Raw genomic sequence first — 12,866 nt, 5'->3', positions numbered from 1 at the left:
GAGACATAGGGCGTCAAAAGTTGTCGGAACCTGGATAGTGACGAATGTTGGTTGCAATGTCGGGGAATGATGAAAAAATCAGACGACATGTCACTGAGGGATAGCGAGACAAGTAACGGTGACAACGGAGATGCGTTAGACAAATGATGTAGACAAGTGATGTCGGGGCATAGTCGCACGGGCTGGGCAGAACTTGGATGTGGTTTTTGGACAGGGACAGGTTGGATAAGTGAACATCGAAGGTGGACGATAGGTGTCAAACAACGATACAACAAATTAAAATGAGAAGATGATGGTTGTTTTCAACAAACAGGGAGCAGTGCTAATGGTTGGCTTTGATACCATATGGAGTATACCGACTCAGTAAATAACAAAGATACCTATATATTTTATTAATAATTGAAGGATGGTCATTTTACAATGAAGATCCCTGGCATATATATCACCATGGGTACCTTTTCAGGAAAGGGCATGATCTTTTGATTGTGCCCTTTTGTTGAATTATGCTAATTAATTTATTACATAACATGTTATTTCAGGGCTTAAAGGTCCTCATAGAGCATGGAACTCTATTGTCTACACAACCCATCCTGCTGGATTGTGTGGTTGTATTTTGTGCATTGTGCTCACTTATTGATGTTTTGATTTCAAGCTTCCAGGAAACTTTCAGATCTCTTTCCTAACAAGAAGCATTAGCTAAATTTTATTTTTTGTACATATGGAGTTAAACAGTGCTTGAACACTAGCCTGATGTGTTGCTCTTTTGAAGTTTACGGATGTTGATCACTGAAGTAAACTTTGTTTTTCACTTTTTGATCCACCTCAATGGCTGCAAGGTGGGGCGTTTGATCAATGTAGACAGCAATAGCCACCAACTTCTATGCATCTTCACCAATTCTAGTAGATGTGTGTGTATATTGTGTAATATTCACATATTTCTAAAGTTAACTTACAATGAGAAAGTTGGTTGTCTTTTAGCTCTAGCGAAGGTAATTTTGTTGTCATTGCATTTCATTTAACATGCTTGATAACTTTTTTATTTTTTTAATAAACCGTTTCTTAAATGGAAATATATTTTCAACATTTGTATTTTATTTATTTCAATTCTTATATTTATTTGGTTTAGTAAATATAGTTACTGATTGTGTCTTTTCATTGTGAATATGTTGCCAATGTTTAAACACCTCATGGGCAGTTCCTGCGGGCATCTATGGTGAGTTCTAATGCTTTAAAGTTTCTCATATTATATCTAACATTGTAGAGAAAGGTGCACTTTTATTTTCCACACATTTCTATCTATTTTCTTTTTCAAATGTGAAAGTGCACCAGTGAATCCTAAGATTATTTTAAAATTAAATTGGAAACAAAAGAATAATGGAATGATGTGATGAAACTGTGGGAAATGGGAAAGCATACTTCATTAATTATTTACAGTACCATTCGAGAGGGAACATCCCTGAAGATGCACTTCATTATAACAATAGGATTGGTACTAGGTTGGTTGACAAGTTGTATTGCAAAAACATATTATTTTGGCCTTTCATTGCTTGCATAGTAATAATTTACCCCTTCAAATAAATTTCCTTTTTGCAGAGATATTACACAATGAATTGGAAAAATAGCTTGCCTCATTAGTAGCTCTTCACCCCCACAATATAACACTTGATGTGAACTTCCTGAAAGTTCATTGTAATATAGGTTTTTTTTTCTCAAAAAAATGGAAAGGGAAATCACTCGCCTTAAAATGAAATGAGTAGCATGAATGCTTTCTAGATACACATTGTTTGCGTGATCAGACTACAATTAAGAGAAAAGATACTCAAGAAATGCAATCTTATTACTGAGAGTGATAACTACTGCATCATTAGATCGCTATTACATAGGATAGTGTAATTGTTTGATGTTTGAACTTTGAACCATTCAGCTGCTAGGATGGATTATGATAATGAGCACAAAATAGCGAATGAAGATCATACACATGAGAAGGAAACCTTTATAGCAAGTATGCATGTAACTTTGGAGTTTGCTGCAGTGCATGCACATATGCACTATATTGTATTATATCTTTATATAAGTACAAGACTGTTGGAGAGTGATCATATTGACCATGCAATCTAGTGTTACAGTAAAATACACCTATTTATAATGAGATTAGAGAAATACAAAAGATAAAGTGCAAAGTGTGAATTAAATATAATACATAGTCTGACTAAGCCCACCAGGAACTTAGGGACTAAGTCCCATCAATTCCTTCTTACCTGGATGAAGTTCTCTATAATTTCTATTGTAGTTGGGGTAAATCACTTACAATGGTGTATAAAATAACCTATTGGGCTTGGTGTATTTGGAGTCTTGTTGTGGATCCATGTTCCTTCAAAAAATGGAGTGCTTGAATGTTAAATTTCCATAAAACTCTGCAACTACTTATTGAAAAAATGAAAACAAGGCAATTGATATTGAAACCAAATTTACTTTCACCAAGATTTAGAGTTTCTTAACTGATAAGCAACGGAATAGGAACATAGAGATAAAAACACAATCACACAAATTGACACACTTGATTTCTTGGGAAACCCAACTGGGAAAACTTGCTCCTTTGTTGTAGTATTTTTTTTTGATTGAGCTTGAGCAATTGAATCTCTTACAAGGAAATCTGGTCACACTGAGAACACACTTCGGAACTAACTTGGACTCACTCTGCAAACACCTGATTCCTGCTCCTACTTCCTTGCGTAGATCCTGGCCCTATTTCTTAGCGCACTAGGCCTCCTATTTCCTATCGCAATAGTGGCCCTATTTCTTAACACATATTTGCCTCCTATTTCCTATCGCAAATATGCTCCTATTATTTAACACAAGAAAGTCTTATCAATACTGCGCACTAGCTCCTCCAAGATACACACCCATAAGCAAATATGATCTCTCACAAACTTGTGCTCTCTACAATAAATAATACATGTGCCTTCATCCTTCCTTTATAGATTTGATCCATGCTAAACTAGGTAAGTACAAATTTAGAACTCCAGTGGTGATTGACAAGTTAACTGAGTTGAATTAATCTCTCTAATCATCGCTAGAATCATAACTCGTCCTTCCTTGAATCGATGACTGAAGTTCTTGTTGTTGCCCGGATTGTACAGGCACCGTGACAACGCCTAGGATGGGGGTTGTCACTCTGATCCCCGCCCACTTCGTTTTAGCTGTCTCCCAACAACAGGCTATGGGGGTAGTCGTATGGAATGAGGTGAAGGAAAACAAGTTGGAAATCAACTTGTTTCAGAGACACGGATGAGTGGCCTAACCACTTGGTTGAATTTAAGCAAGATTACTAATTCGATTAGATTTTAAAGTATGAGACTAGTGCCTTAATGGAGTCACAAATTCTTGCTTATAGTAAATTGAAACCAAATGACCGGATGGACACCAGTTGCTTGAGATGATTGACTAACCTAAATAATGTGCAAGTCCTATGACCTATGTGTGATGCAGTGATCTTGGTTATTTTAGTTATATGCGTAATCTAAATGTAACCTTCCCTTAACTATTTTGAAGCTGGGCTCCAAGGTAGGTTGTGGGAAGGAGGCCAGCAGGAAGCAGGTTAGGGCCTGATTAACGATACCTTTTGTTGTGCTTCTATCACTTGATGCCTCCGGTGCTACAAAGATTGTGGCTCTGACGACTGCAAGGTCACTGTGTTAACCATTGAAGAGTTGCCAAGGCCCCTCAAGCTAGATGAGAAGGGCCGCCCTATATTTCTATCAAGCTAGCTTATGCTAGGAGGTAAATTATTAATGCAAGCTAGATCTAGAATGCTTAATGCAAGATGATGAGTGAAATTTATTTTGATTTAAGATTGTTTAAGTTACTTAAGTACTTAGTGAGAATTAGCTTATTACAAGAGTACTTGACAATGATGATAAGACAATCTTGAACAAGATAAAGTGCTTTAGAGACACAAGTGCAAACTTCAATAAATTCCCACTAGATGTTTAACCAATTAGATCAACTTATCCACAAAGATATGAGATGCCAATCACAATAATGCCAATGCTCAAAACCACTTTAGATCACCAATGAGAAAATAGTTAGATGTTGGAGTGCTTTTAGTGCAAAATTTAGAAATCTTTGTAAAACTTAGAGCAAAGTGTTAGATCCCAATAGTCAAATCAACAATATCACTTCAGAAAATTCAGCATTCATTAATGTTATGACAACAACAAGGAAGTGCTAAATCAATAATGCTTATGCTTGCTCAATATCACAAAAATATGTTCAATTACCAAGTAACTTGATTAATTGAAAAGGTATTTTAGCCTTCTTAAGATGTATTCTTCAGTAAATTTTCAGATCTGAAATATTAATTATAGCAGTAAATAACCACAAATTAACAAGCTAATGATACCAAAAACAAATGACCAATATGCCCAAAAATAGCCAAAATGCACTAGAACTAGAAAAATTCAATTTTTAGTAGTGCAGAAAAAGTCAATTAAATCGGCAAAGTCCAATTTTTTGGACTAGAGGATTTAATCAGCGGAATTTTTGGCGATTTTTTCCTAGTTGAAAAAGTCGAGATTAAATCGAAAAAGTCGGGATTAAATTGGGACTCTTTCCAAAATATTGTGAATGAGGTAGCTTCTTTAATGATTTTTTATTTTTTTTTTGAAAAAATCGGGATTTTATTGAAAATGTCGGGATTTTTTAAAAAATGAATATTTTTGTATTTTTTTTTTTTTATTTTGCCGACTTTTTCAAAAACCTCCCGACTTTGATGACTTTTTCAATTTCTGGACCCTTGCCGATTTAATCACGACTTCGACTTTTTCCACAATGATTTTTAGGGTTTTTAGAGAGTATGATTAAGCAAATTTCAGAACTGATATGTTTATTATAGTAGTAAACAATTGACAGATCAACAAGCTAGCAATACTAAAGATAATGCCAAAAATGTCCAAAAATAGTAAAATTTTGTTAGAAACTAAAGATTCAAAAATTTGACTCTTATTAAGTATATGCTTCAGAAATATTCAGATCTGAATTTTTCAGTTATGCAGTAAATTTCAGCAAGCTTAAAAGCTAGATTTAGGTTAGATCTTAAGTGCCCAAGTGGCCAAAATTCATAAAAACGAAAATTTTGCAAATCTAAACAATTTTGACCATGTAGTATGTGATTTTAGGGCTTAATTCTTACTGATTTAATCGATGTAATAAAACAAAAGTAAAACTAGGATTTAGAGGTCAAACCCTAGGCCCACGACCTTGAAGATCCCTGGCTTGAAATTCGTTGAAACTTTAGGATCAAGTTGCCAACTGAAAAATACAAATTTTGAGACCTTAAACTTGCAAAACCACCAAGTATTCAATCCAAAAACTTAAGATCTAGGGTTTTAGGGCAGATTAGGGCAAAAGAGGCCAAGAAGAGGCAACGCTAGGCTAACGAAGGCGAACGTTTGGGGATAAAGGGGCTAGAATGATAGATCAAGGGTCATCAAGGTTGGAAAATGCCACAAGAAGGCAACACTGGGGCTCAGAGGCTAGACACTGGCAGAGGAGGAGGTTGCAAGGAGGACGCTGAGGCTTTCAGGGGCTAAAAGCGCACGAAAAGCCCTCTAGGGCTGTTGCCTAGCCTTCGTGAGGGAGGTCGAGGCCAAAAAAGGCCACGTCTAGCCCAAAAATGGGCTTAAACCCTCTGCGCAGGGACAAGAAGAGGAGGCCAAGGCCTCTGGGCCTCACGACCTGCCTCAGAGTGGCCAAAAAGGCTGACGCAGGAGGAGAAAGGGCTGATGCTAGGGCCTGGGAGGCTTACGTTCGCTGAAAGGTAAAACCCTTGCCTCAATTTTTTTTCTTCCTCAGATCTGAATTTTGCTGAAAATTCTTCAGTGCGTAGCCCTGCAAAATCTTCAAGAGGCTAGATCTTACCCTCAAGGGCCTAGATCTAGCTCTTCCTTCACTTGATCCCTTCATCCAACCTGCAAAAAATAAAATTACAACACACAAACCCCAAATATACAAAATAAATCTAAAAACCCCAACACAAGTTATAAAATGTAATTTACAATTTAAATTACAAAATTATTTTACAAATTATACAAGGGTTTTGTTGTAGCGGCTACAACCACCCTCCAAAATTTTGCCTTAGCCTGTTTTGGAGCCTCCCTACCAACCTTACACAACACTTTGTCTTGCTTCGTCAAGTACTCAAGCTTCAGTACTTTCCTTGCACAAAGGCAGCCTGTCAAACACAAGTGATCCATTTCCTTCACAGGCTGCTCATCTGGACTTGGTCCAGCTGCAGGCTGAGCAACTTCCCAATAAAATCTGCGCATTCCTGGAGGGCAACCAGCCCTTCCCTCCAGGAATTGCGTAATTCCTTCTGACAGATTGCATAATCCTGTCTGCCCTCCTAGTAGGCATTGCGTAATTTTTCCCATCAACAGGCAGTTCAACTCAAGATTTGCTCAAATCTGGGTAGCAGTTAGCTGCTTGGCTCGGGCATTGCACAATCCCCTTGGGCAGTCAGCCCAGCTGACAGTCAGAAATGCGCATTTCTCTCCAGCAATCGAGTAATCGCTTGCATGTGCAACTGAGTTGACCAGTTCCCTTCGGGACCGAGCAAAACAGATTTGCATGCATAAGCTGCTTCTCCCAAGGCAACATGCAAAGACATCCCTTGTTTCAGGGATCTATGTTTAGCAGTTGGAGGTTGCATGCAAGGAGCAATTCAGAAACCTCCCTCTAAGTGTCGCTTCCGCTAGATTTGTGGCATGCGCGTCATAACCTCGATGTTATCAAAACTCATCAACCAGACGCTGCAGAGCTCATTCCTCGCATCAACCTTGTAGCTCTGACATCCCACATTACATCTAGGAGCAGTTGGCACATTCAGCTTAGCTGTTTTGGGGTAAGCTCACTTCCCATGCCTTGTGCTACATTTCTGTCGCTTTTGGTGTATTTGCTTGTGTGAGAGCTATTTGCTTGATTTCTTTGAACGCCTGCTGTTGTTTACATATATTCTAGCTTGTCTTAGCTCTGTTTCAATTTTTGTTGCTATCTCACTGCGGTCAGATGCATGAAACTGTTTTGCACGGACGTTCGCCCAACCGGCGAAACGGCCTCACCCACATGCATGTTGATCTGTTTGCTCAATCTTCCATTCATGTTTTGCATGCACTGTTTATCACTTCTACTATCACTTAGTGTCGCCATGCATTTCATCGACTTAACTTGCTTTCAGTTGCCTATCGGCGAGTTGGGCCAACCTTGGCTTGGTCTCTGCCTTCACCAAGGCTGCATTGCGCAATCTGGAGAAGGAAGGCTCACCTTCCTCTCCAGATTTGTGCATTCTGGCCCAACACTGACCTCCTGGACTGAATTGCGCATTTCTGGAGGTCAGTGGCTGCTTGGCCCAAAAATTTGCGCAAATCTATCCCTGGGCCAACAGTGTTTTCCAACTGGAATCGCGCATTTCGCAACCCCAGCAGCCAATTGTCCAACTGGATTGCGCATTTTGCAGTTCCAATAGTCAGTTAGTCTCCCAGCAGCCCGAACTGTGCCTTGTGCATTCTTGGTAGTCGGTCTCCCGACCTCTCGGCCGAAATTGCGCAACCTTCATGGTGATTCACCCAAGTATGTTGCAAGTCAGTTCTCATGTTCATTTTGGTTTTCGACTGACAGATTGCTTGCTATGAGTGTTGCCATGTCTCTAGGTATCGTAGGTGTTCATCTGCCTCTCAGCAGTACAAGTACAATGGTTTCTAGGAGAGTAGAGGCGAAGACACCATTCAGAGCAAGCTTGGGGATGTAGTCGATCAAGTGTCCATGGGCTTACCTACTCACGAAGACATCAAGTTGTTCATGGACAAGGACATCAAGCAGCATCCTGAACAGTAGCTGAATGCAGCATACCAAATGAAGCGAACACAACGAATATAGAAGAAGGTTGTTGACAACATAGAGGCGGAGCAAAGTTGCAAGGTCAAGCAGATCCACTGTTAATGAAAGCAACTTTGGAGACTCAGGCTGTGAAGTGACGACGCGACATGAAGATGGCGCGAAGGTAGAAGATGGAACAAAGAAGGAGTTGCATGTGCCAAAGCAGCAACTTAGGAAGAACATGAAGCTGCACAGACAAACCAATGAGTTGCAGCAGGAACATGAGCGGCAGTGGGCGCAACATGCACTCACGGATGAAACTGCAATAGTACAAGTTAAGGATCCATCCCAGCAGTTGACACAGAGCAAACATGGTGAGCAATGTTGTTGATTGCATGCTAAGGATCTAGCAGCATGCATGTTGTTGAGCGCACACATGCAATCCAACCCATTCAACACACTCACCAAGGCGAAGACAAGAAGCATGTCCAACTGGAGCTGAACATACACTTCGGCAAGTTGATGTGCATGACCATCAACACACACTCAAAGATCAACACGGACCCTATGCATCAGTGTGTTGTCGGTTCAACCGTACCCAAGAAGACCATGCGCATGTTAGTAGACGAGTTGGATGAAGGGGCCGAACTAATGCACCGGTTGCAATGGAGGCAAGAGTTCGCTTCAGCAAGATGTCACCATGAGGTGCATGCACACCATCACGGACGACCAAGCTTGGCATCAACTCACCAGCTTCACCATCACAAGCATGTCAAAGAGTTGGTCTCACCACAGCGGACCAAGTGTCAGTGATGTCTTGCAAGGCTTGCTCAAGCCATGTTGTCTCACATGAGCACATGTGCATTGTAATGTTGAGTCATGTCAAGTGTAAGTCGAGTGTCAACAGTTGAATGTAACAGTCATAGAGTAGGTGAAGAGTCATGAGGGTAGTTGAACTATCACAAAGGGGAATGTCAAGGGTCACCCCACCCTTTGCTATAAATAGTCCCTCATAACTCATTGTGAGGCTTTTGATCAGCCAAGCTTCTACTAAGAAAATCTTGAAGAAGACTTGGATAGTATTGTAACACGCCTTGGCTTCTCCACTGCACGGAACTAGTACATCTCTTTGGAGGAGCATGCGGATGTGCCTGTAACGTTCTACTGATAGGGCTAGTAGGTTTACATGGTGTATTGTATGATTGTGACTTACACTTCTTTATATAATAAAAGCCAACACATTTTCATGCATATGTTGTTATTGTAGTTGGACTGCTCTAGTTGCCTTAATGATATATGTTGTTTAACTTATGTACTTGTGTATGAACTGATTCACATGCAATTATATGAATCTTGTTGTTAATGTGTTGCATATGTTGTTAATGCTGTCACTGTCCGTGTCGACTGCTCTGCCGGACACCAGACAGACCTTTCTCTGAACCTTGTTATATCAACTGTCACACTTGTCTCAGACTGATCCATGAGTGTTGTTCAGGTTATCTTACCTTGTATGTTGGGACTGCCGCATCCGTGTCGACTGCTCTGCCGGAAGCTGTGCATGTCCTTTGTGTGGTGTGTTCCTAGCAGAGTTGGGACTGATCCCTTTCAACCTGGAACTCACCTTCACCTTCCTCCCCCCTTTGAAGTGTTGGAACCTCTCATACTCATTCCTTGACTCACTGCATCAGTCACACCCTTGCTACTGATAGAGTTATCTTACTTGCCTCTGTGTGACATCGCGGTCAAGGCATTACCTTACGACCCACTGCTGGGATTCCTACACCAAACGGTCTGAGATCTAATTGGGACTTCTTAAAGTAAAAGTGACATTCTCCTTAATCTTCATTTTCATCCTTTTACTTAAATTTTTAACATTACCATGAAATGACTCAGGATGTTTGAGAGTGGTTCCGGCCTCATTGGATTTCATATGGAGAAAGTAGAATTTTAGATTTCATTCAAAATCCAGCAGACTTATCAGTTTTTCAGGATTTTAGGATTGGGGGATTGCAATGTTTCCATTGAATTTTGTCATGTATTAGGGTATGGAACTCGTATTTAATCAAGAGCACCAAACCAAGAGCTTCTGAATATGTCGCTCCCGCTCCCGTTTTCGCTCCCCGCTTTCACTCCCGCTCCCAAGTAACACTGTTCCTGATGATATGGGTCTGGACACCATTGTTGAGTTGGCATTGGCCAACATGGATCTCAATGATCCAATGCTAAAGCCTGTTAGATTTGATGACTTAGAGGGGTCAGCCTCCATACCAGCAGATGCAAAGGCGACTATGGATACAGGGGAGGAGGAGGATGTAGAGGAGAGCAGTGGGGACCATGATGATGGGGACAGTGATGTTGATTCTGATGCTGATTGATGCCTGAAGGCTTGTATAGCTGTAGTTGTTTTATATTTTCTATTTCTATTTGCCATTGGCATTGCACCAACACTACCTATGTAACACATTTTGATTTGATTACTTAATGAGAAAACTACAGTTGTCAGTGTGTTTATCTTACTATCTTGTAGTTGTAAGTTGTCTTTCAGTTATGAATTATGAATCATGATTTAAATTTTTAATAGATTTATCATTTATGTGACCAGTACCACTGACATTTATTTGAATTTTGTATGTACTATGCATGCTAATAGCTATAGATGAAGATCTATGTTTGAAATCAATAAATTTGTATCATTAATTAAAATTTGTGTAAGAAATATGATAATATCTAATTTTTAATATATATATATATATATATATATATATTTAAATATATATTATATATATATATTTTTAATAAAATAATATATAACGTGTCCTAACGTGTCCTGTTCCGAGGGGTCAGCGTGTCCCGAATCCGACACCACGAATCCCGAATCCTACGTGTCCCGAATCCCCGTGTCAGGTGACTTAGATAAAGCCCTATTTCAAGAATTCCGTGACGTGTTTGCCTAGTCATATGAAGAAATGCCAGGAATTGATCCATCAATTGTTGTTCATGAAATTAAAACTTACCTGGATGCTAAACCCGTCCGGCAGCATTTGCGTCAGATACATCCAAGAAAAGCCGCTGCTATCAAAGCTGAAGTTGAGAAATTACTTCGTGCAGGTTTCATTTATCCAATTCCTTTAATTGATTGGGTATCGAATATTGTTCTTGTTAACAAAAAGCAAGGAACGATAAGAATATGTATCGATTATAGGGATATTAATCGAGCTTGTCCTAAAGACAATTATCCAACCCCCTATATTGATCAAATTATTGATGATTGTGCCGGCAGTGAAATGTTCTCCTTTATGGATGGTTTTTCTGGTTACAATCAAATCAACATACTCCTTGCTGATCAACCTAAAACAACTTTCATTTGTCCATGGGGAACATTTGCTTATTGCAAATTACCTTTTGGATTGAAGAACGCTGGAGCAACTTTTCAAAGGGCTATGTCTTACGCATTTCATGACATCAAGCACATTGTGCAGCCTTATCTCGATGATTTACCTGCCCATTCATTACGTAGAGCCGATCATCTCACTCATTTACGAGCTATCTTTATGAGATGTAGGCATTATCGAATTAGGTTGAATCCACACAAATGTGTATTCTGTGTAGAAACGGGTCGTTTACTGGGATTTGTCGTTTCAAAAGCTGGCATTCGTGTCGATCCCTCGAAGGTTGAAGCTATCGTTAATCTACCTCCTCCTTCGACTCTTCGCCAACTCCAAAGTTTGTAAGGGAAAGCAAACTTTTTACGTCGTTTCATTCCTAACTACGCCGAGATAACAAAAGGTTTTACCAAGTTGTTGAAACAGAATACTCCATTCTTTTGGGATGAGATCGCTGACAAATCTTTTGATGCACTTAAACACACGTTAACCCATGCGCCGTTATTGCATCCTCCCAATTACAACCAAGATTACTTTTTATATCTTGCCGCTTCTCATTCCACTATTGGGATGGTTTTAGTTCAGGAAGATGAATTCAACAACGAAGATGTGATTTACTATCTTAGTCGAACTCTGCATCCGACTGAGCTTAAACATTCGCATGTGGAGAAATTGGCATTGGCAGCTGTCCAAGCTGTCCAAAGATTTCGTCACTATATCTTATTACGCAAAACCATGGTAATTTCTGACTGTAACCCTATGATGTATATCTTGACCAAACAATTGCTAGGGGGCAAATATTCCAAATGGATAGTTATCCTGCAAGAATTTGACTTGGAATTTGAAAAATCCAAGGCAAAAGAATCTTTGGTTTTTGGCGAACTGACGTGTGATTTTCCACGTATTGATACTGAAATTATGGCGGAAGAGCCCATTGCGGACGAATCCTTGTTTCTTATCAGTACTCTTGATCCTTGGTATGGAGATATTATTGTTTATCTCCAAACCCAATCTTTTCGACCTGAAATTTCACGATCTCAGCGACGGAAAATACGTTTCCAATCCCAACAATACAATATTATTGGTGATACACTCTATCGTCGTGGGGCGGATTCTGTTTTCCGACGTTATCTAACTCATGAAGAAGCTGAAAAGGTTTTGAATGATTGTCACTCTGGAGCATGTGGCGGTCATATGTCTGGGTATGCCACAGCCCAAAAGATATTGCGCGCTGGTTATTTCTGGCCATCCTTATTCAAAGATTGTATCTATGCAGTCCGGAACTCCACCCGCTCCTCTCCACTCGCTCCTCTCCACCCTATAATTGTTGTCGGTCCTTTCGCAAAGTGGGCTATTGACTTTATTACATATAACCCTCATTCGACCGGGGGGCATGCGTATATTATCCTAGCGGTAGATTATTTTACTAAGTGGGCCGAGGCGATGCCTACATTTTCGGCAGACGGCAAGATTGTTGCAACTTTTGTATTCAATCATATAATTGCTAGATTCGGTGTACCTCAAGCTATTATTACTGATCATGGAAGTCATTTTCGAAACATCATGATGACTAAACTGACAGATCAAGTTGATCTGCGTCACGACAGTTCT

General features: G+C 39.8%; 1 protein-coding gene across 2 annotated transcripts in view; it reads left to right on the top strand.

Annotated features, from left to right (window-relative positions):
- Positions 1-12,866, top strand: part of LOC149158206 (1-acyl-sn-glycerol-3-phosphate acyltransferase) — a 135,750-nt gene that overhangs the window by 94,072 nt on the left and 28,812 nt on the right. The window contains exon 2 of one of the 2 annotated variants that reach the window (XM_089437721.1): positions 1,196-1,213. The exons of the other annotated variant lie outside the window; for it this stretch is intronic. Coding sequence (XP_089293847.1) covers positions 1,196-1,213 — 18 coding nt within the window. The remainder of the gene's footprint in view (positions 1-1,195; positions 1,214-12,866) is intronic. 2 annotated transcript variants of the gene reach the window in all.

The sequence above is a fragment of the Pinus tabuliformis genome, chromosome 5_2 (assembly GCF_031772625.1).
Source record: "Pinus tabuliformis cultivar Carrire ecotype Pingquan chromosome 5_2, CPIR1, whole genome shotgun sequence".
NCBI lineage: Eukaryota > Viridiplantae > Streptophyta > Pinopsida > Pinales > Pinaceae > Pinus > Pinus tabuliformis.
Note: the sequence above shows the minus strand (reverse complement) of the source record. Positions and strands in the feature narration are given on the sequence as shown.